This window comes from Colias croceus, chromosome 2 (genome assembly GCF_905220415.1).
Source record: "Colias croceus chromosome 2, ilColCroc2.1".
Lineage (NCBI taxonomy): Eukaryota > Metazoa > Arthropoda > Insecta > Lepidoptera > Pieridae > Colias > Colias croceus.
In genome coordinates this window covers 6,981,425-7,006,745 of record NC_059538.1, presented here as the reverse complement: position 1 = coordinate 7,006,745, position 25,321 = coordinate 6,981,425, and the positions used below count along the sequence as shown (strand labels likewise).

The following is a 25,321-nucleotide window of genomic DNA, read 5'->3' as shown; positions in this document are numbered from 1 at the left end:
AACATTTTATGACTAGGTAGTATTGAACGTACTTGGTGCGTACCACAGATTAAGTATTAGTTACTTGCCTACTTGGTGCGTACGACGTACAATATACCTAGTATATTATTTACTCTGTGTTTAATGACAGCCAGCGGCTTTCAATTTTACCACATAGCAACATTGAACATTATTGTTCTGTGATTGTATTGGTATTTGGCAGTATTTGGAATTTTTTAATATTAAAATCACGGTGGATTTAGTCAAGTTATTGTGATTTATTTTCGTCAATTGTTTGAAACCTGACTTTTGTGATAAATATTAAATCATATTTTTATAATTTAAAATAACCCTAAAATGCGATACACATTAAAATTATTAAATTTAAAATGACCAATACTCTATGCAAGTAGCGTCTAAAATGAAAGTTAAGCTACATTAGGGCGGCTTATTTATTTCTGTGAGAATTTTAATTACAATACCATCAACCATGGTTCCTGTTTCTATAGAAGGATGTACCCAGGGTACCGAAGGTGGCGGTGCCCGGGGAGGCTCTATCTCACTGGGACTCTTAATAGATTTCATAGTCCAAAGAACTTATGATGAATTAACAGTTTTAGCCGAGTTGTAAGTGTTTTTCTTCTGTTCATTTTGTTATTATCATAATTTATATATGTATAAGTAATATTTACACTATTGTTTCGTTCAGCCATAACATATAAATTGCTTGATTAACAGAGCCAATGTTTCAGTGTTTGAAATCATAATCTTAATGTCTATATTTTATTAACTGATTAAATATTTGTTTGCATCTTTCAGGTTACCCCGTAAAACAGATATGGAGCGTAAGATTGAAATTTACAAATTTAGTGCTCGCACACGGCAACTATTTGTACGCCTGTTAGCGCTCGTCAAGTGGGCAAGCAGTGCTACTAAAGTAGATAGATCAGCCCATATTATGGCATTTTTGGACAAACAAGCTCTTCTTTTTGTGGAAACAGCAGATGTTCTAGCAAGAGTAGCTCGAGAAACTCTAGTCCATGCCAGGTGTGCATGTTAATAATCTATAATAACCATAGAAAAAGTTTCATCCTTGTATTAGCTAATTTGTTATTATAAATTTATTTTGAGACCATGTATTCATATGTTTGCATGGCATTTAATTTTATTTATTTTACCTAAAACTGAATCCTTGAATTATAAAATTGAATGTTGAATTATACAATAAGGGGAATGAATAAACCCCATATGTCCATAAATGGACTTGTTTTTGACCAGAGGAAACTCCCAGTTTCGATTTCTCTATAAGCAACAATATTTAACAGGTTACCAACATTCCACATGGCTGCAGCAGTGGAAGTGTTAACATTAGGCACATACAGTAGACTTCCAGCTGTGATACGGGAACGTCTGGTTCCTCCTCCTTCTCTCACTCCTACTGAAAGAAGGTCAACATTGCGAGCTCTTGCTCATATTGTTCGTCAAAGATTAACAACAGCCTCCTTACCGTGTGATGTTAGAAATTTAAAGGTAACAATTACTAATCCCTATTTTCTTGATGTTTTAGCGATAAAAAAATATGTCATACATTGCCATACTAGTCTTATTACTGTCATGTTTTTTTAAAGGAACCTAATCTTGTGTCCTCAAGAATATAGGGCAATACAAATCACCAATAATCTACTTCAGAGTTGTTTCTTTACGTTATTCTTCATTATTAAACCCTAGACCTAGGTTGTATTAATTATTGTAATATGTATTATAACGGTATGAATTATTTTTGTATAAAAATAACATGCTTTTTAAACACAAGACAATTACTGATTAATATTTTTCTGTACATGTATATTTAAGGTTGAAAATGGAAGAGCCACTTTTACAGTGGGTCAAGAGTTTAGTGTCTCTTTAACAGTGATGGGTGACGGACCAAATGTGCCTTGGCGTTTATTAGATATTGCTATTCTAATACAAGATAATGAAACTGGTGGTAGGTATAACCAAACAATATACATCAACTTATTGGATATTTATTGATTTTCCTGCTGAAAATTTTTCATTTATTTCAGAAGGGAAACCTTTAGTACACAGTTCTCAGCTGAACTGGTTGCGAGGTGTAGCTCAAGCACGTCTAGCCGCCGCTGGTTTAAATGGAGCCCTCACAGCATTACGATTCTTCTGCCGATCACTATCTTTGGAACTTTTGTATACCCAAACTTTGAGGCTATGTAGAGATCGCTTAGCCCGCCATTTACAAGTGGATAAATACATACCTGGACAAAAACTACAAGTCTCTTATTGGAGGTAATTAAAAAATATGTCACAGTTACTTTATAAATATGTAGTTTTAATATTAATCAATAAGTATTATTTCATTGGAACATGATTGACATGTGATTTTTTTTTTTTTTTTTTTTTTTTTTTTTTTTTTTTTATCTGCAATCAGCGGTTTTCGCTATGAGCGGATGTGTTGTCAGGCAAGGTTTGGCATTTAGAGCGAGCCCTCCAGTGAGGACAACTTCTCTTCAAGTAAGTAGTAAAGCTAGATTATATCTTTTCTTTTCAGTCGATTGTGGTAGGACTTTTTTATCAGTTGGCTAGCTAGTTTGTTCGGGTGTTTCTCCAGTCTGGCAACATAAGACTTTGTATGTGTATTAATTTCCTATTTTTAAAATTGACATGTGATTTGATCATTAATTTATCAAGTACTACTACTATTTATAGATTACGACGATTTTGGTATCGTTAAATCTTGCCAAAGAAATTTCACTGCTGACAAGTGTGCTCGGCACACACGCTTTTTATTTTTCAAAGTCGCCCACCAACATAATTTTACTTTTCCTACAGGGAGTTAGGATGCGAGCTAGGTTACCGGTTGATCATAGGCGCGGAGGGCGAGTCCCTGTGCGTGTGGCACGTGCCCGCACTTGCAGGTGGGGAGCGGGTCGCGGCCGCGCTCACACCGCACGCGCCGTCTATGGAGCGGCTCCTTGCGCACACAGTGCACGTGCGTTCACGTCAACGGCTTAATGATCTTAAAGTGCTGTTGAACGATTTGGGGGTATGTATGTTTTTGAACTATTACTTCGTAATTATAACTATTATATCGTAATTCTTATACATCTTTTAACTCCTGGACCGATTTTAAAAATTCTTTCACCATTCGAAAGCTACATTATCCACGAGTAATATAGTATATTATATTATCACGCTAAGACCAACAGAAGCGGAGCCACGTGGGTAAAACCGCGCGGTACAGCTAGTTTATTATAACTTAGACTCTTAGCCCTCTGTCACTCATAAGCTTGAAGATATTTCGTTTTTTCGGATTTGACTTAAAAAAAAAAAAAAATACATGTGTTTTTGGAATTTTGATTTATTTTAATATTTATCAAGAAAATTACAAAAATAGGGAGTGTTGCCTAGGAGCAACACTGAGATAAAAGGTCAAATAAAAGGTACAATTCTGCAGCCAATATTAAGAGAGATGAAAGTTTCTAAAACAATTTTTGGTTTTTAAAGCTACCCCACATTTTTCACAGACGTTGTGAGTAAATCCATTACACTTCGGTAACTTACAACTAATTTTTTTATCAGACCATTGTGGCCAGTGGCCAATCTGGTCTTGCCGAACTGCTTTAGGTGGCACATGCTGAGCCGGGTCTTTTTTTTTTTTGCTTGAATCTCAGTCTCCAAAGACCGACGAGTAGATACACTAGGTTTGAAACCCATTTTACAAAGTGTCACACCAACTTCCAAGCGAAAGTCTGCCGACGATAATGGCTTGATGGGGTAGTTTAAAGTCTTTGACCTTAGTAACCCTTTTGTACAGAAGCCACGAATTTACCATCGTAAGATCCAGGTAATGGTAAAACAGACGCATTGGCCATCTTTTACTTCGCAAGCGAATCTTATAGATACCCATGAGGCTGTCAAGGAGGTCGACGCCACCCATATGGCGATTGTACTCTCCTACCACATTGGGACGTTTTATATACACGTGCCTGGCATGGCTTGCTGTATTACAGGTGTTCCTAAGTATGGAACTCCAGTGGTTTGTTACTCGAGGTAATGGCACAAGAGACATTATATACACCACACCCATGAATTGCCTGACGTCTTCCTCAGACAACCGAAAAGAATTCGGATCTTTCTGCACTTGATATAAATTAGTCTCCTCAGAATTTTTTTTTAATAGTTCCTGTGGAAAGAGGTGTAAAAAGAATTGTATAGGAGTATCCAGTACTAGAAGATCAGGACCCAGAGTCTTGTTTCCTGTGAATCTGAGCTGTTCTTCATTCAATTCTAGGTTCTTCTTTTTCCAGCGTAAGTTTAGTTTTGCTGGCTTCTCACGTGATTTCTTTGCCTGAGGGGTCCATCAGAAGTATCGCAAGATGGTGCGCTTTCTAACTCAACCGAATTACTTTCATGATCGGTCTATTATGGAGTTCACATCAATATCCTCAAGATTTTTCAAATCTAGTATAAAATCTGGGTCTGCGAGGCTATCGTCATCGTGATCTAAGCCATCGTCACTATCTGCACCATCAAGCAATGCAGAAGCAATGTCTTCATCACAAAGAGAGCGCTTATGAGACATGCTGTAACAAAATAAAAATAATCATAATAAAAGATCAAACAAACAAAGCACCTACACTTTTAGCCTGATGTAGCCTGTGGGCAACAAACAAAAAATACTAGCAAAAACCAAGGAAAATCTTAAAAAATTGTCAAATTTAATATTATATCGTAAAATACAAACACTTACCTGTCCAATTTATAAAAAAAAAAAACGACGAAAACCACTCGTAAAACTATACTTTTTATTTTTCCAATATGCACTCAACCGTCACCTTCCGTTTTCACAAACGAATGCAATATGAATTGTGTTTTGAAGCCAGTAACTCCATCTAGTGATATGCCGTTGTACTTTTCCGGTAGTTCGGACTGTAGACTTAGGGCAACAGTGCTTGAAAACGTTTTCAAATTAGATTTACGAATTTTATAGGACTTTGAACGGTATGTTGCTTACAGTCTACATAATGCTACAGAGGGTTAGAGTTTGTTTTATTTGATATTTAAAACATAAATGAAACACTAGTTCGTTTCAAGTCACTGTATGAATCTCATCTGTAAATGTTACGTAAACTTATAATAAAGATAAATATAATTTGCACAAGGTGGAGTGCATGGTGGGCGGGTGGCCGTGCGTGCTGGCGTGCTCGGTGGTGTCGCCGTGCCTGCGCGCGGAGCAGCTGCTGGTGTCGGTGGGCGCGCACGGCGGCAAGCTGCGCGCGCGCGTGCCCGCATACCCCGCCACGCCCAAGATGGCCGAGCTCGCTGCCGTGCTGGCTGCGGCTGACCTGAGAGCGCTGCGACCGATGCTCACGCAGCTTAGGTATGTTATGTATTGACGTAATAGAAATAAATATTTGCTTTCAGTTATAGTGTTAGTTGCCTCATTAATTCATAAAGAAAGGTTGAAGGGACGTGAATTTATTGAATTTGACTGCGTTGGAATTATAAACCAAAATAACTATAGTAAAGCAAGAGTAAAGATTAAGCAAATTGTAAACATTAGTCTGTATTGTATGGTTCGTTCTATTGTTTTTAAATTCATCATATCTTTTTATAGGTTCTGGTTGGTGGCACGTCGTTGTGAGAAAACACTTCAACACTTACCTGCAAGTGTGTGTGAACACTTGCCCTTCCTGCACGGTGCCGATCATCCGCTCAGCAAGTTGTCGCCTGACCGCCTGTACGTGACCTTACATCGACATACCGATCATATACTTGTAAGTTGTATTTTTCACATTTTCTTTTAATATTCCAACCGTGAATGTTTACAATACATTTCAAAAATTAATCTTCCTGTAATTTCAAGAAGAAAAAGCCTACTTAATTATATAATTTATTTTCTTAGATATAAATAAATTAGAAAAATGCATTTTATTCATTTTAGACATGAAGTTTTTATGTTTTTCTTATAACAGAACCTCCTTTGGAAATAATGGCAAAGTTTTTTTCAAAATGTCCGATTCCCGAAGAGTTATACATCTTTTTTTATGTACAAATGCATCTTTTCTTCACATTAAAATGGCTGACTTTCTCATACTGTTTGATCTGAATGTTACACCGTATATCATGTGTATGACAGGTGGTAGAAATGAAAGAGGTGGCAGCTGGCAGCACGGCGACGACGAGCAGCAGCACGAACAGCGGCAGCGCGTGCAGCGTCGCGCTCTCGTTCCACCTGGCCGGCGCGCGCAGGTGCACGCCCGACGAGTGCGAGGACGAAGTGCGTATATGTCTTCTTTATTTTGTGTGCATAATATTCTTGGTCTTCATAAAATGTTCCAAATTTTTAAAACTCTTACAGAAACAGCAAATAAAGAGAGAATGTATGTAACGGATAGTATATGGTAGAAATTAAATAATTATCAATGTAGTAGCTATTTTACAAAATATCTATTATAAAAGAGGAATGCGTTGTGACAAACTAGTGCCTAGAATGGAGTCAAAATTATTAATATTTTATTTTAATTTTACAGTCATCTACGACCAGCGCGTCGCCGGCGACAGCAAGATGTTTTTTGAAACTCCATTCATTAGTTGAACTTGATACTTTTACGCTGACACATGGACCTTTTACACCTCTGGATACTCCAGGTAAATTCACAATATGGAAAAAAATCTATGATCTTATAAATTACTTCACTACGCAATTTTACACTGAGAATTAAATTCAGTTAAATATAGTTTAGTGCCCTAAAAAGTATTCCGTAAATTTAACTGCCTCATTTTTATAACTGTGTAACAGAACAATACCCTCAACTCCGAAAACTGTTTATTAAAAAATCTTTAAAATGTTCAGGTATGCAGCCGGGCAAACGCAAGTTGTCTGCAAGTTCCACCAAATCGGTGAAGGTGCGGCAGCCCGCATACTTCCTGCCCGAGCTGGCGCACGTGGTCGCCGCTGCGGACGAACGGGTGCCTTTCGTTAATTTGGCTCAAGAGGTATTCTTATTCAATTTATTTGGATTTATTTATTTAACATCTATTTTACGTTTTTTTAATCTAGATAAATTGTGCCTTTTTTGCATTTGGTATAAAAAAAAAAAAATAATAATTTACCAAATGCAAATGAAGGCACTAAAAATTTTACGAATCAATCATACTTGACATTTTTATATAACTGAATGTTACTGGAATTACGAAATAGCTGAATGACTCAATTTCCAAACGTGTGCATTCACGTTATCTATGTTCAGACATGTTATTTGTCTCAGTATCCTTCATCGTTTGATGAATTTGAATATCTTGTAAACAGTACAACGATACTTTCATTCGACTAATTTACTTTGTATTGTACCAGTTGTCAAACCGCGGTGTAACGCACGGCGGCGTGCAGCCCGAGTGGAGCGGGTCAGCGCTAGGCATGCGCATCGTATCTCTCCCGCTCGCGGAGGGCGCACCCCCGCACGCAGCGGCGGCACTACGGGCACGCCTGCTTGCGGCTACCGTACGCCTCACTACTAAGAACCAGGCACGAGTGTGGACCGCGGAATTTGTGTTCCATGGGTCGCCCGTGCGCACACCTAACCCTAAGGAGCAAGGTGCGTTCAAATAGCTTCTTAACTTCAGTTTAAAGGAATATTTACAAGAGAATATTACTATAAATTGTGTCTAGTTAACTACTAATTACAATAATGCAATACGTATAATGTAACTTATCGCGATTATGCAAAAATGGCCGGACTCGAAATTGGTATCTAGGTAAAAGTGCGACATTCGCGCCAATTTCGTATACTTTTTCTAAATATAAGAATTTATTTTCAATAGGTGAGCGTCGTTGCGTGTACCTGCAATACGAGCTGGGTACAGACGCGGGTCGCACGGCAGACGCCTTCCTTGCGGACTGGGCAGCTATCGTACATCTACACACTTTGCTACACGATTTCATGTTAAGGCCTGCTCAAGGTAAATAAATAACAAAATGGATGAAAATTTTATTTCTGCATTGTAACAGACATGTATCTGAAATTATAAATTAACTTATTGGGAATTGAAAATATTGTTAAAAATTTAAAATAATTTGAAAAATATCAGATTGAAGTTGTTAATGCAACAAAGACCTCTAACACGGTTAAACTCTTTAAAAAAAACAAAGGCCTCTAAAAACTCCCTAACCAATGATTGCTAGTAAATTAGATTTGTTTTTCATTCAATTATTTTCAACCTTATCTTCATACCGAAATTGCTATAATTGCTGAAAAAAAATACAATCTATCGAGTATCGGTCTGTAGAATTGCATACGTTGCACAGAGCGCGAGACGCTATGGCAGGGCGTGTGCATCCGCTCGTACACGTACCGCTCGCTGGTGCTGGGCTTCGGGCCGGCGCAGCGCGCGACGGCCGTGCTGCAGTGGAGCGCGGGCTCGCAGCGCTACACCGTGGCCACGCCCGCGCACCAGCCCGCCGCCAACGCGCACCACCTGCTGCACCACCACCTCGACCTGCACCTCAACTGGTGAGTGTGACATACCACATACAGTACCGCTCGCTGGTGCTGGGCTTCGGGCCGGCGCAGCGCGCGACGGCCGTGCTGCAGTGGAGCGCGGGCTCGCAGCGCTACACCGTGGCCACGCCCGCGCACCAGCCCGCCGCCAACGCGCACCACCTGCTGCACCACCACCTCGACCTGCACCTCAACTGGTGAGTGTGACATACCACATACAGTACCGCTCGCTGGTGCTGGGCTTCGGGCCGGCGCAGCGCGCGACGGCCGTGCTGCAGTGGAGCGCGGGCTCGCAGCGCTACACCGTGGCCACGCCCGCGCACCAGCCCGCCGCCAACGCGCACCACCTGCTGCACCACCACCTCGACCTGCACCTCAACTGGTGAGTGTGACATACCACATACAGTACCGCTCGCTGGTGCTGGGCTTCGGGCCGGCGCAGCGCGCGACGGCCGTGCTGCAGTGGAGCGCGGGCTCGCAGCGCTACACCGTGGCCACGCCCGCGCACCAGCCCGCCGCCAACGCGCACCACCTGCTGCACCACCACCTCGACCTGCACCTCAACTGGTGAGTGTGACATACCACATACAGTACCGCTCGCTGGTGCTGGGCTTCGGGCCGGCGCAGCGCGCGACGGCCGTGCTGCAGTGGAGCGCGGGCTCGCAGCGCTACACCGTGGCCACGCCCGCGCACCAGCCCGCCGCCAACGCGCACCACCTGCTGCACCACCACCTCGACCTGCACCTCAACTGGTGAGTGTGACATACCACATACAGTACCGCTCGCTGGTGCTGGGCTTCGGGCCGGCGCAGCGCGCGACGGCCGTGCTGCAGTGGAGCGCGGGCTCGCAGCGCTACACCGTGGCCACGCCCGCGCACCAGCCCGCCGCCAACGCGCACCACCTGCTGCACCACCACCTCGACCTGCACCTCAACTGGTGAGTGTGACATACCACATACAGTACCGCTCGCTGGTGCTGGGCTTCGGGCCGGCGCAGCGCGCGACGGCCGTGCTGCAGTGGAGCGCGGGCTCGCAGCGCTACACCGTGGCCACGCCCGCGCACCAGCCCGCCGCCAACGCGCACCACCTGCTGCACCACCACCTCGACCTGCACCTCAACTGGTGAGTGTGACATACCACATACAGTACCGCTCGCTGGTGCTGGGCTTCGGGCCGGCGCAGCGCGCGACGGCCGTGCTGCAGTGGAGCGCGGGCTCGCAGCGCTACACCGTGGCCACGCCCGCGCACCAGCCCGCCGCCAACGCGCACCACCTGCTGCACCACCACCTCGACCTGCACCTCAACTGGTGAGTGTGACATACCACATACAGTACCGCTCGCTGGTGCTGGGCTTCGGGCCGGCGCAGCGCGCGACGGCCGTGCTGCAGTGGAGCGCGGGCTCGCAGCGCTACACCGTGGCCACGCCCGCGCACCAGCCCGCCGCCAACGCGCACCACCTGCTGCACCACCACCTCGACCTGCACCTCAACTGGTGAGTGTGACATACCACATACAGTACCGCTCGCTGGTGCTGGGCTTCGGGCCGGCGCAGCGCGCGACGGCCGTGCTGCAGTGGAGCGCGGGCTCGCAGCGCTACACCGTGGCCACGCCCGCGCACCAGCCCGCCGCCAACGCGCACCACCTGCTGCACCACCACCTCGACCTGCACCTCAACTGGTGAGTGTGACATACCACATACAGTACCGCTCGCTGGTGCTGGGCTTCGGGCCGGCGCAGCGCGCGACGGCCGTGCTGCAGTGGAGCGCGGGCTCGCAGCGCTACACCGTGGCCACGCCCGCGCACCAGCCCGCCGCCAACGCGCACCACCTGCTGCACCACCACCTCGACCTGCACCTCAACTGGTGAGTGTGACATACCACATACAGTACCGCTCGCTGGTGCTGGGCTTCGGGCCGGCGCAGCGCGCGACGGCCGTGCTGCAGTGGAGCGCGGGCTCGCAGCGCTACACCGTGGCCACGCCCGCGCACCAGCCCGCCGCCAACGCGCACCACCTGCTGCACCACCACCTCGACCTGCACCTCAACTGGTGAGTGTGACATACCACATACAGTACCGCTCGCTGGTGCTGGGCTTCGGGCCGGCGCAGCGCGCGACGGCCGTGCTGCAGTGGAGCGCGGGCTCGCAGCGCTACACCGTGGCCACGCCCGCGCACCAGCCCGCCGCCAACGCGCACCACCTGCTGCACCACCACCTCGACCTGCACCTCAACTGGTGAGTGTGACATACCACATACAGTACCGCTCGCTGGTGCTGGGCTTCGGGCCGGCGCAGCGCGCGACGGCCGTGCTGCAGTGGAGCGCGGGCTCGCAGCGCTACACCGTGGCCACGCCCGCGCACCAGCCCGCCGCCAACGCGCACCACCTGCTGCACCACCACCTCGACCTGCACCTCAACTGGTGAGTGTGACATACCACATACAGTACCGCTCGCTGGTGCTGGGCTTCGGGCCGGCGCAGCGCGCGACGGCCGTGCTGCAGTGGAGCGCGGGCTCGCAGCGCTACACCGTGGCCACGCCCGCGCACCAGCCCGCCGCCAACGCGCACCACCTGCTGCACCACCACCTCGACCTGCACCTCAACTGGTGAGTGTGACATACCACATACAGTACCGCTCGCTGGTGCTGGGCTTCGGGCCGGCGCAGCGCGCGACGGCCGTGCTGCAGTGGAGCGCGGGCTCGCAGCGCTACACCGTGGCCACGCCCGCGCACCAGCCCGCCGCCAACGCGCACCACCTGCTGCACCACCACCTCGACCTGCACCTCAACTGGTGAGTGTGACATACCACATACAGTACCGCTCGCTGGTGCTGGGCTTCGGGCCGGCGCAGCGCGCGACGGCCGTGCTGCAGTGGAGCGCGGGCTCGCAGCGCTACACCGTGGCCACGCCCGCGCACCAGCCCGCCGCCAACGCGCACCACCTGCTGCACCACCACCTCGACCTGCACCTCAACTGGTGGGTGTGCTGCTCCGCGTGTATAATAAAGGCTCAGACTTTTATAGGAACTATTAAACAGCTAATGAACATCGATTCATTCGCTATAAAGAGTGTTTTTGTAGAATACAGACTACGCTTTTGGATTTACAATTAAATATGTTAACATGTTTAAACAGTAAATAATTTTCTTAGCCGTTTGGATACGTTGTCTGCGTGCGTATTAATTTTAAGTGCAAAATCTAAAAAAATGTCAACAAATCGAAATAGCGTATAAGTACAGTAATACAAAATTAATAATGCGCATGCAAATCTTCGCTAATTGTCGTATTTCCGAAGACACTCGAATCATTGAATCGTAAGAGCCCTAAACAACGAACTTGCATTTTACACCTTGTTCAAAAGAAATAGAAGTCAATTCACGGTCATACACAATCAAAAACAAATCGAGCGGTAGGTGACAGGTGATTTTGACTGTCAGTCAAAAAACTCAAAAATCCGTCAGTTGTCTTTAAATATTGGTGGTGACTGCACGTGTTCTCTCTGTGTGGAATTATATAGAGCTGCTATTACGTACCCTTCTTGGTTTTGTTTTTAAAGGTGAATTGAATTAATCGATGAAATGATTTACACAGGTGATGGCAGTAGGGAAAGTGAAAATGAAGAAGAGTTCCGATGTATCTAAAATGTCAGAAATAAAGATAATCCCTAATTTTGATTGTTTTTATTTTTTTTTTGTAATTGTCATAGTATTGAAAAATGATCAGTACTGTAAATACTTTTGAACTGAGATTTTTTGATAAGATTTACATATATGGTTTAAATATAAACCTGTGTTTGAAAACCATACTTTATCTACGCTAATATTATAAAGAGGTAAACTTTGTTTGTTGGTTTGTTTGTTTGATTGTAATGAATAGGCTCATAAACTACTGGACCGATTTTAAAAATTCTTTCACCATTCGAAAGCTACATTATCCACAAGTAACATGGGCTAGGTTTTATCCCGGAAATCCCGCGGGAACGGGAACTATGCGGGTTTTTCTTTAAAAACGCGGGCGAAGCCGCAGGCGGAAAGCTAGTACAATATAAATTTTGTGTTATTTTAACCTTCTTTTCTTCCATTATTACACCAGCTTCAGTAAGACACTTTAAAAGTACTATAAAATTTTCCAAGTAAATCAATCCAACAAAGATAATATATTCGCAATCGTGGGGTTATACTCGCTATTTACTTACAAGGAATTATCGAAACAAAATCCTTACTTACCTACAAATACATATTAATCTCTTTTGGCACAAAACATATAATTTGACTAAATTATTATGCATGAAGAAAATGCATTTAACCGCTCTATATAGATATCATCTTCGGACGCTCCGAGAATATGACAGTTGCCGAACAGTGACGAAGATTTCTATGCGCATTATTACTTTTGGATTACTGTAAGTGGCTCTATAAACACGTTATAGAGATGCAATCTACAGATTTCCATCAAAGTGCGTGAATACTTTTTATTCTATGTTAATGCTATTAAAATAAGAAGTAATGTTCAATTTAATACAGGAACAAGGATCTTCTCTCTCTGGGCGTTGTGCTTCGCGAGACGTACGCGCCACTGCTATCTCTATCCCGGCTGCCGACGCTACCACAGCTCGGCTTGCACCACGTGCGCACTATTATGCCCACGCCCACTTTCACACTATTGGCTCACTCGTGGCGAAAGGTATGTTCAAAAATAAAAGGAATGAAATTGCTTTGTTGAGAAATTATATTTTGTTTTGTAAAAAATTTGATGTTTCTTAATTGTGTTTATGTTAGAGAATTTTTTACTTTTCGTCTTTCCATTAAATAGATTTCCTTCCAAAATGTAATTTATTTACAGATTCGGATAATATACGCGGGTGCCTATTCACTAGAAGTTGGCATTCGAGGAGGCAATGTAGTCACTATAAGAGATGGTGCCTATTCTAAATTCGACCGTGCTCCAGTTGTCGATGAATTTGCCCCAGCTCAAGGATTAAAAGTAAGATTTTAATGTAAAATTTATTAATAAATAAATATTTCTGGACAATTTTCACACACGGCACGGTCTGATCCCATACAAAGCTTTCGCTTGTGTTATGGTAACCAGATGGCTGATAAACATACATATATATAATTTTAAATAAATACATAAATAGATAATTAACACCCAGACACAGAGCAAACATGTTCATCACACAAATATTTGCCCCGGGTGGGACCCACTAATATCTATTTTTTTTATTCTTGGACCATAATTAAAACTATTTTATCTTCTAGGCTTTTTTGTCACGGTATGTTGAAGATAACATTAGTGCCCGGCTTCTCGCTGAGGACGACAATCCTCCTTCACCAATGTCGCCAATGCCACCAGGTACGTTAAAATCATTAATTATTCTGTAATCACACAATAAAAATAACATTAAAGTATACTTAACACTTTTCAGAGACTAATTTGACTGTGTGAATAAGTCTTTTGAAAATGTGTCATGTTATTCTCAGGTGGTCTACGTTTCCCGGCGCCGCTGACGCCGCCGCAACCGCATACTCCACACTCAGCGCCCGTTACACCACACCCCGCTTCGCCTGCGCATCAGGTTAGTGCATTGTTATAATATATCAATTATTGTTCAAAATAAATACTTGTCTTGTTTCAAATTGTCTAACCTTTTAGGTAGAAATGGTATGAAGTCAGTTTGTTTAGATTATTACTCATTTTATTGTTTTTGTAATTTATAAATTTAATATTATAGACCGTTAAGGTATTTTTGTAGTTTAAATATTTATCTTAGATGGAAAAAAAACCATGTAACCAACCAACGATAACTAGCTCAAATATGTTCAAAAACTTGTTCCTATAATAAATGTATGTACGCTTGCAGATGGGCGGCGGCTCGTTCAACCTGACGTCCCCGCCGGGCGGCGCGGGCGGGGCGGGCAGCGCGGGCGTGGGCGCGTCCCCCGCGTCCCCCCTCGCGCCCTCCCCGCTGGCGCCCGCCGCGTCCCCGCACCCGCCCCCCACCTCGCCCTTCACCACGTGGCCCGCCTCGCCCTCGCTGCCTCGCCCCTCGCCCGGACACCACCCCTCGCCCAGACATCATATTGAACACAAAGGTACGTTATCTAACATAATTACAATTTATAGATAAATTTATAAAATTGTAAATTTTTTAAACGTAGACCAGTCTATCCAATATTACAATGAGTTATATTTTCGTTCAGCACCTTGCGTTTTCGTATATTTCATACAGTTTGCTTATTTTTGATACTACTTTTTTTAATTTTTATTAATGATTTGTCCTATGAAATTAATCACTCAAAATTTATACTATTCGCGGATGACCTTAAAATATTCAAAAATATATATAATACAGAGGATGCTAAATTTCTTCAAGACGATCTAAATCGAATCTCAGAATGGACAGTATCTAATAAGCTACCGTTAAATATAAATAAATGCAAATTTATAAAATTTTACAAAAAGTTACAACCTCAATCATCTTCGTATTCCATAAATAATATCATCCTTGAGGAGATAACCCAAGTGCGAGACTTAGGAGTAACATTTGATAAAGAATTAGGTTTTATTCATCATATTAATAATATAGTAACGAAATCTCTAAAACTCCTAGGGTTTGTATGGAGAAATTGCAAAATGTTCAGAAAAGTGCTACCTATAAAGCCCCATCCACACGCTTGACAAACAATGGCAAACAGCAAACACGGACGTGTGGATGGGTGTTTGTCGTTGTTTGCCTGTTTGTGTTTGTGTTGGGCAGTGTTTGGCATCGGTGTCAGTTTTCTTGCCAGATCTAAGGATGCATGTTTGCCGATTCGGAATGTTATGAACGTTCGCCTAGCATGTGGATGGCTGTTTGTGTTGGGTGATTGTGGTTGGTGATTGGGACTTCGTTTGCTGTTTGCGGTGTTTGTGACAAACAGCCAGCGTGTGAATGTAGCATTAAACATCGGAGATGGATGGCAGATCAAATGTTGTTATATAAAATTGTTACAAATTCGTATATTTGTCCTAATCTACTATCAAAAATTAATATAGCTGTTCCGAGGAGATACTCTAGGAAAACTAATGTATTTTTTGTCAAAAGATATAGAACCAATTTAGGCTTCAACAGCGTCATTGCTAGAGTTTGTTGGGAACATAATAGATTATTTAATAGTACAAAAGTTGACATCAACTTTCTTAGTTTGTTTGCATGTTAAAGCGTTTTACATAAAAATTATACTGATTGATAATGTTTTCTGATTAAAATTTATACTACGATTAGAAGCTATAATTTGATACAACTCAAAAATGCATGTTGTATTTGCCTGTAATTGGATCTACATCTTACTATGCATGCTAATTTATGTCACATAGTCAAAATACATATATATATATTATAAATATAAGATGTAGGTTCATCTGTTGGCAAATCAAATAAATAAATAAATACTAAAACTTTTGTAATTTACTTTATTGTGTTAATTTACACAAAATTCTGTAGTATTTAATTATAATAAAATTAGCTTGCAGTTCTAATATTTATTATAAAATTAAGTTAATGCAAGAACGTCTCATCGAAAATGTACGTTGTCTTTAGTATGATTACTTTATAAATAAATAAAAAAATGTTGTATACATTATCAGGTCCACAAGCGAGTTCAACTAGCACGGCGAGCGGGCGGGGCCGTCCATGGGCGGGCGCCACAGCCACCCCCATGGCGGTGAGCAAGCTGGAAGCGCTGTGCACGCCGTGCGAGCCGCCGCCCGGCGCGCCGCCCGGCCCCGCGCTGGCGCCGCTGCAGCGCTTCCTCGCCTGCGTCTACATGAAGCGGGCCATGCAGCGCGCCGTGCAGCAGGAGGAGTTTGTGAGTATATCGCCGCTGATGTGTAATTGGAAAGCGCTTCCTGCTTAAAATGTTCGTCGTTAGAAAGCTATTTGTTCAAATATAATGAATACTTTGTTATTCGATGTTCTACTTAGACGTCAATCAAATACAAAATAGAACCAGACTAAAGTGATTTTAATTATTTTATGGTCTGGAATAGACGCTAATAAAAAAAAATGTTTAAAATGCACATAAAAATAATTTTTTACGCAGTACAAAACCAGAATATCAGATCAAAATGTTAAGCCAAATTATTAAATTGTCTCAATGTCGCAGTTGACGCTGGTGTCGGTGGACGCGACGAGCCTGACGTTCCGCTGCGACACGGCGTGTCTGGCGGCGCGCGTGGCGCTGCACCCGCAGCACATGCAGTCGCTGCACCTGCAGCTCACGCCGCTGCCCGATAATAAGGACAATTGGTCCGCTGAGGACTTGCAGGTAAACTATTTTTAAGCTTATAGAGTCATCTAATTTTGAAGAGATAAATAATAAATAAATGATTTCGGCAATTTCGCAAAATAACGTAAATACAAACTAAGAAATCTCAAATCTTACAGGAAGAAAAAAATACCAAAAATGTTTTTTTTTTAACATCATACTTCCATTGACTGAACAATTTTATACTCAACTAAAAACTTATGAATGCACCCAGTTTAGTGCACTAGTCAACTAGTCGATTATAGGTACCTAGTTGTTAACCACGCTATCAGTGATCTTCAATAACCATATTGAATTAAAAAATGACACGTAACGACAATATGTCAGGTGATGGAGAAGTTCTTCGAGCAGCGCGTGGCGATCGCGCCGTACCGCGGCACGGCGCTGCAGGGCTGGTGCCGCGCGCTGGGCGCGCCGCCGGCCGCGCTGCCCGCGCTGGTGGCGCTCATGCGCGCCGAGCTGGTGCCCGTGGCGCCCGCGCTGTGGCAGCTGCAGTGGGCGCTGCGCATCCCGCCGCACGGCCCGCAGATCGTGCCCGCCGGACAGCCCGCCGTGCTGCTCGCCAAGCACAAGATACTCTTCTTCGTGAGTGCCACGTCTCCTCATTGTGCTGTACACTTTATATTGTACAACTAGCTTACCGCCCGCGGCTTCGCCCGCTTTCTCTAAAACGATTTGAGATTTAAACTATCCTATCTCTCAAGTTGGATCGAACTGCACATGGTGTGCGAATTTTATTATAATCGGATAAGTGGTTTAGGAGTCCATTGAGGACAAACATTGTGACACGAGGTTTATATATATTGTACAATAATATTATAATGTGGGAAAGCTATAAGTAATGGAAATTGTGATTTTCTTATTGCATAAAAGGGCAGATATATCTCGTCTACAGTATATTATTGTTATTTTGAATTTAACACTAAACAAGTATATTATGACTTATAATTTCAAAAAAATTGATTACATATTTAAATTCATAACCACCTAAATAATATTGTATACAGATCTGTCTGACGCGCGGTGACACACAATTAGTTCTTCCACTGGTATATGACGTTCAGTCCAATGCGATGCAAATTGCTGAGCGCCGGGACGCACAGCAGCCGCACCTCATCGCTGTCAACCTTCATCTCAAACGGTAAATACAATGACACACTCTATTTCTCTTGAATAAAACATTAAACATTTAAGAAAAATAATGTCTTATTAAAAGGGTGTTAATCCAGTATTTTTATGGACTACATATAGTAAATTATTATTATATGTTGAAATAACCAATTCTTGTACGTCAAAAATGTTACCATCCATTGTTTTTGCAACACTCACCAATAGCACATTAGTGTTCACTGTAGAATCGCAATATTCAAAACAAGCACTCCTTATTTAAGTCATAAACATCGATTCCAGGTTCGCAGAGTTCCACCAGCCGCACGGCGAGTGCATCCTGTGGGCGGGTGTGCGGGACCTGCTCATCAACTTCTCTCTGCCGCAGGACGCCCCCCCGCCCCCCGCACCGCCGCCCTCCTAGCCCCTGCACACCCTCTACCCGCTTAATGCGGCCTCTACCTTGTAGCACCATAGACTACTCTTAAAAACTACCTTTATAAGTTGTTTGTAGAACGCAGCCTCGTAGTCATCTTTCAATGTGACCTCTATAATTTAGAATATACTATAGACATCTCTTAACTACTCCCCACCATATCAAACTTATAAACAAATTGTAGCAAGCAGCCTCTTCTTTGTAGAATAAATCCTCGTAGTTTTCTTACAATTTCTTTGCAATGGTTTCTTTAATATACAGATTTCATACTATAACATTAACAATTGTTTTTATAAGAAATCAAGTTTATGGAATCTGTAAGCAATGTTTATTTGTGAGGGACCACATAAACAATGTTTTATTTTATTTAATCACACGTTAGTCTACTAATTGAATCTGCGAAACAGACACTATTTTTTACTCTACCAATGAAAATTACATAAATATCCGTCCAATAGCTTTTGCGGGAATACTAGAACAACATAATAATTTTTTTTTTGTAATCATAATCATTAATGACTTACTAGTCAAATACTAACTTAACAATGTTTTGGATGTATAATATTTCTTATAAAAGATTATATCAATAGGATCGTGTTTTTTTGCTGTAACGAAATTCGGAATATGAAATTTCCACTACTAGAAATTTAAAGATGTTAATTAATGTTTGGATGTTTGGCATATAAATTATTTATTTACATCAAAGAATATTCTTGATCATACTATATTTTTATTCTGGATTTCCCCACAAGACTTTCATATAAAACATGCCTTATCGGAAATAACGAGAGAAGATAAGAATATTAATAGTATATTAATTAATAGCTCTTGGGCGATTGCTGGAAATCATTTGTAATGGATTCTAAAACATCAATATTGCAAATGTGCCTTTTGTGAGTGCCAGTACCAGAGAGCTCCTAAAATATAATTTATTAAAACCATTTTTAGTAAAATTGGTTGTACACCTACATGAATAAAAAAGGGCGTGTGTGCCGAGCACACGTGTCAGAAGTGAAACTTCTTTGGCAAGATTCAAAGATACCAAAATCGTCGCCTTACTCCATGACGTGATGGTATTGCCATGACGCGACCTTGAAATTTTACTCAACGTGCCTAAAAAAGTTTCACTTCAAAATACTTCAATTATTCAATGTCATCAATATCAATGAACTTTACATATTTACAAATGCTAATCGGACTCTAATTAGTTAGAAATTTATGAATCATCTCTCAGAAACAGGGTTAATATTAAGCATTTTGCCATTGACGACCAAAACAAATAGAATCAATCACGCTCAAACACTGTTCGAATCAAGCCGCGCCTATTAGGCAGACTTTTGTTCTAGGCGTTTATAATATACTAGTTTTCCACCCGCGGCGTCGCCCGCGCAGTCAAAGAAAAACCCGCATAGTTCCCGTTCCCGTGGGATTTCCGGGATAAAACCTATCCTATGTCCTTTCTCGGGTATCAAAATATCTCTAAACCGAATTTCAAGCAAATTGGTTCAGTAGTTAAGGATTGATTCTGATCTGATTGAATAACAGACAGACAGAGTTACTTTCGCATTTATAATATTATATAGTATGGATTTTGAGCGTTACTACTACGAAATAAGATGTAAATTTGATGGTATATTTTTACAACGCGACCTTTTCGGCGATCTTATAAAAGACCACAGTGAGTCTAGTTGTATACGTCAATGCAACAATATTTTCGAGGTTACCTAGTAACATGAATGCTTTGCATAATATGTATTTGGTAGAGTGTTATGAAAATTATAGTTCTTTGGCATAGAGGTTGTATAAAGTTTACCATAATCAGATTTGTATATCATTAAATAATGAATAATGTATAAATTAAAAATACAATTAATTATTAATCCTGTAAATTTAGATCATGTCTCATTGTTGCATTAAGGTACAATAATTTTTCTAGCCGTACATAGATAATTAAATTTTGTAATAATCCAGGTTTATTTTTTGTCAAGTGGTAAAGCCAGAAATGTTTTGTAGAATAATTGACTTCGAAACCAATAGGCGTTCAGAACAATTAATATTTATTAAGCCCTCTATTTATAAACATCTTAAGTTATATGAATATTTTTGTATACTAAAAATCTCCACACCGCGATCGGTGCCGAAATTCCAACAAAATGTGAATAGTGTTTATGTGTGTTTCTAAAATCTCATTTGTACGTACAGTTATAAAAATGTACAGTAGTTATTAAATTAGTTGGATAAGAATTTATTGTTATTAAGATTAATAAAAGAAAATTAGCAAAATTAAGTCGTTTCATTTATTCAGTTTGTCTATAAAATCGAAACATGAGGAATAATCACACTAAGGAACACACACTCTTTATATACAAATTTTCACGAATATCGTTTATGTGTAAAATGTACCTATCTGATCCGTATAGACAAGACGGTTCCACCCACAGGTTCCACCCGTTCCACCCACGTTCCACCACGATTCACAGCAGAATCAAAGCAGAATAAAAATATTATTTATACTGACTACGCGAGGACTACTGACAAAAGTGTCATGATGACATATTAAGCTAAAAGTATATCAACAAAACCAGAATATTTAATTTAATTTCATTACCAAATCTAACTGAGTAAAGACAATGGCGAACAGAAATCAAAATTCTCTGGATGTAATACTTACATACGACAACAGGAATATGGTATTGTTTCACATTTACGAAAAATATTTTTAGAATAGAAATCTTCGCAATATTTTGTTTAATTGGCTTCCTCGTTATTATTATTTTGTTACTTTAAAGTATAATTTTATGTTATAAAATAGCAAAGCGATACGTCTGTCGTGGTATCAACGTCTCACATCCCCGGGATGGATAATGCGGCGGGCAGCGGGGCGCGGCACGGACCTGCGGGACGATCTAAACTGCGATACGGGTCTCTGGCCTTAGGGGCATTTCTAACTATGCACTGTCGAGTTGCGGCTTCAGCTCTGACTGGTGGTTTTTGTACGAATATCAATTATTTTTCATATTAGCAAATACCAAAGGCAAATTGAAAAAAAGGCAATTGTCAGTAGAACTATTTTATTATCAATGCTAATACATTACATAAAATAAACTCGTAACTACATAAAACAATAATAAAATTATTAATTCCCAGTCCTTTTCATATTGTTTCTGGTAACGGCAACTGCAAGTTTGGCAAATCCTATGCGTCATTTCGAAGTATACCTTGGTCAGTGGAGTATCAGTGGTCCCGGTCGCGCTTTTCGGATTATTCCTATGCTAGATGGTAACTAAAGCCGAAATTATCTGGGTCTTTCAAGAAAAAAAATATATAATCTTAAAGAAATATACAAAACTGAAATAAATGCTCTATCTTCATAAATTGTTTTTATAAATAAATTCAAATAATTGGTCTTATAGGTATTGGAATTGCAATATGTATAAATACATTAATACGTGCCATCAACTGTTGCACTATAGCGGCGATAGCAGCGATTTATGTATTACACTCAATATCGGATTCCAAATTACCATTCACATATTGTAGGTATGTGGACACTGGACCTACAAGTTAAAATAAATCTGAACCAAGATATTATATTTTATCCGTCACTGTTAATTTTTCCAGGGATTTTGATTTAAAGCCATATGATCCTGTTCTTAAAGATATTTCTACGTTGACTCTAAGGGAGGTTGGTTAAATATATTTTCAAAATACATATATAGTCATACGTGTTTGCGTGATACTATTATACTTAATTATTTATGCGATGGTAAGATAATCAGAATTATATAGTCTAGGTTTTCACTATCGGTCGGAGAAGTAGATGAAGATTATAGAGATGATGAATATTATACTGTGGGTACAGACGATTTCGCTTGGAGAAATGCGTCATTCAGGAGGTGATATATTTAAAAGTATACTTAATAATTGATAAGTAAACATAATGATTTTCTTAGATTACTTTCATTGCTACTCATTTATATTGGTCGTAGCGTCATGTTATATAGCTTGTATTCGATTTTAGAGCATCAACACAAAAAATATTCTTCATTTCGTAATTCATAAAACTAGTGCGCAAACAATGCAACAAACTCTTGAGCTATATAATATTATATTAACTAGCTGCTCCCAGTGGTTTTATCCCTCCGCTGACCGCTTCTACTGGGCTTAGCGTGATAATTTTATAAGTAGAATTCTTCGATAAATGAGACAAATCGCACCCGTAGTTCCTGAGATTAGTGCGCTCTACCAATCAAACTTAGTACCTACTTAAGTGTTAAGTTGTCAAGAGAACTTAGCTAGTTTATAATACAATATAGTCTACATTGATAAATCATGAACTTTTGTCCTTTATTGTTGGAGTGAGCTGTGAGCTGCATATAAAATCTTAAATCATTATACTGCTTTCAGCGATGTAAGAGATTCAGATGTAAGCAAAAATACTCATCAAATACAAATGTGTAAGGAGGAATATAGCTCTGGCTACCCAACACTGTATAGCACTCCAGCATATAACTTTTTCTAGTAAGTATATCAATAATATTTTTTAGATATTAAGACATGTCTCATCATTTTATACGCATATTGAAATATATTACGTACGTTATTTAAATGTCTTAATAAATTTTCAGTGTGGAGGTGGCTTCACTGCGTACAGACTATAATTTTGGCCAGTTTAATATGCCTCTTGTGCTAAGTATTGTGCTTGTTTGGATATCGTTGTGGTTGTTAATGATAAGTGAACGTCTGGCATACGGGCGAGTCAGTATCTCTATTCTAATACTACTGTTTAAAAAAATATAGGTATTGTATTCTTATTCAAAATGTTTCAGCTAATTTGGAATAATATGCAGACTTTTCTACTGGCAATACCATGGATTTGGTCATTAATATTAGTATTCACGGCTGTTACAAATCTCGCCTCCATACCTCGAGCTTTACGTAGAGTTTACCGAATCGGTGTAAAAGAAATATTTGCTGTATGCTTTTGTATACTATTACATACGTAGTATATTATTATTAGTCTGTGCTATTACTATTATAATATGTTATTTTTTATTTTTTTGATAATTACATTAACGTATACATGAGCGTATGTAATTCAGTGATTATAATAATTATATAACGATATTGTACAGGGTATTGCAGATGCATTGGAAGTAGCGCTCTATATACATTCTGCTAGTACTGGTACTGAACTAATTCACGGAAAGGGACTCAATCATTACGGTGAGTAGGTATAATGATTAATGTTTGGAACCAAATATTAACACCTTACATGTTATACGTAATATTTATTTTTTTAGCTTCGGGGCATATAGATCCACATTTAAATAGTGAAAATGTATGGCATAGTGGACTATTATTATTATTGACTGGCTTACACTCGAGCGGTGCGGCTGTTTGCGCTCTCGTAGACTACATACAGCCAAATACAAAAGCAACATACAATATGCGTGAAAGTGGGTATAGTTCACAGTAATTATGAATGCGTGAATAAATTATATTTAAAATCAATCTTGATTTTAGGTACACTATGGATAATACCTATGTACTCGAAATGTGTTTTGATCTGTAATTACTCGCACTTTATGTAAGTGATTTCTGAATAAATCAACGTGCACACACTCAGAACGAATTTTTAATTTTGATATCTAATTATTTTTCAGGTCTGTACTAATATTTAGCGGTCTTGCCTTATCATACATGACTGTGGCATACATGTCTGTGAAAACGGCTCTCCATACAATCTTTGAATACAAAGTTAAATTAGTGTAAGTGAAGTTTGTCTGGATAACGTTACGAATATAATATTTATGTATACGACGCTGAACAGCTCTCTATAACTTATATACCTACTCCTGAAATATTGTAATAGGTTTGCAGAACAAGTAGTAGTAGCAGGCACCATATTGAGTTGTATGAGTCTCAGCTTGTTATACGCTACTACCGTGAGTATTTTCGTTCTTAATTAATTTGAAATAATCGTAAGCTCTGCGGTTTTTTTTTCTATATTTGTTGGATTTTAGGGCGGACTTGCACTATTGGAAAGTGTCGATGCAATTATGACGGGAATATCGATGCCTTTTGTGTGCCTGTTAGAACTAATCGCTATGCTATACGTATATCGCAGTCACGACTTTGTATCAGACATGAATATTGCGACAGAAGAGAACGCTTGTTCAACACGGATTGACGCCCAATGGCAAATAATACCATTTGTTACTTTTGTTAGTACATGCCTCATTTAATTATGTGAGAAAATTATCTACACTAATATTATAAAGAGGAAAACTGTGTTTGTTTGTTTGATTGTAATGAATAGGCTCATAAACTACTGGACCGATTTTTAAAATTCTTTCACCATTCGAAAGCTACATTATCCACGAGTAATATAGGCTAGGTTTTATCCCGGAAATCCCACGGGAACGGGAACTATGCGGGTTTTTCTTTGAAAACGCGGGCGAAGCCGCAGGCGGAAAGCTAGTAAGAAATAAAACAACAATTTAAAAATGATCCACCTTCTTATATCTTTACGATTTTTATGGGTCACTGAGAGAATAGCAAAGTGTAAATAAATATTTATTTGTAAAAATATTCAACTGAAAGTGAACGAACGCTATAGCACGTACGAGTACTAAGCAATAATCAATAAGCCTACATTAAAGATAGCGTGAATAAATATATTATCTTCATATTAAATTCAGTGAATAAAACGAGCTCTCTTAATTTCAGGCAACCATATTGATGAAAGCTTCTGCTCTAAGCGATGCTGAAATGCCCCACATATTTATGTTCTTAGCACTAGTGCCTTTAGCCGGTGTGATGCTCTCTGTGCCTACTAGAGCTTGTGTTAACGTATATCGTTTCATTAAATCAGGCAGACGCACTCGAAATTAATTACGGATAATATTATATAAACGCGATGTTATTATTGTTGTAGTTAAAGATGAAAGGTATTGTAAATAAATTAAACACTTAA

The 25,321-nt window shown here is 40.7% G+C and overlaps 2 protein-coding genes across 2 annotated transcripts; both read left to right on the top strand.

Moving 5' to 3' along the window:
• The first annotated feature begins 180 nt into the window (after positions 1–180).
• LOC123702886 (mediator of RNA polymerase II transcription subunit 14) lies at positions 181–19,304 on the top strand. The gene is made up of 24 exons (XM_045650734.1): positions 181–606; positions 799–1,026; positions 1,305–1,509; positions 1,834–1,966; positions 2,046–2,280; positions 2,824–3,037; positions 5,157–5,374; positions 5,612–5,771; positions 6,134–6,274; positions 6,528–6,645; positions 6,851–6,993; positions 7,352–7,592; positions 7,819–7,956; positions 8,303–8,507; positions 13,014–13,173; positions 13,333–13,473; positions 13,752–13,845; positions 13,974–14,068; positions 14,354–14,585; positions 16,120–16,340; positions 16,638–16,799; positions 17,127–17,384; positions 17,807–17,940; positions 18,210–19,304. The coding sequence occupies exons 1-24, from the start codon at positions 470–472 to the stop codon at positions 18,328–18,330; spliced, it is 4,134 nt and encodes a 1,377-aa protein (XP_045506690.1). The 5' UTR covers positions 181–469; the 3' UTR covers positions 18,331–19,304.
• A 1,593-nt stretch (positions 19,305–20,897) lies between these two features.
• LOC123705567 lies at positions 20,898–25,270 on the top strand. Its single transcript, XM_045654412.1, has 16 exons — positions 20,898–21,032; positions 21,155–21,335; positions 21,490–21,621; positions 21,756–21,882; positions 21,964–22,027; positions 22,132–22,238; positions 22,750–22,863; positions 22,971–23,100; positions 23,172–23,318; positions 23,478–23,568; positions 23,646–23,801; positions 23,869–23,932; positions 24,009–24,113; positions 24,218–24,290; positions 24,369–24,569; positions 25,075–25,270. Exons 1-16 carry the CDS (start codon positions 20,973–20,975, stop codon positions 25,237–25,239), a joined length of 1,917 nt encoding a protein of 638 aa, XP_045510368.1. The 5' UTR covers positions 20,898–20,972; the 3' UTR covers positions 25,240–25,270.
• Positions 25,271–25,321: the final 51 nt, after the last annotated feature.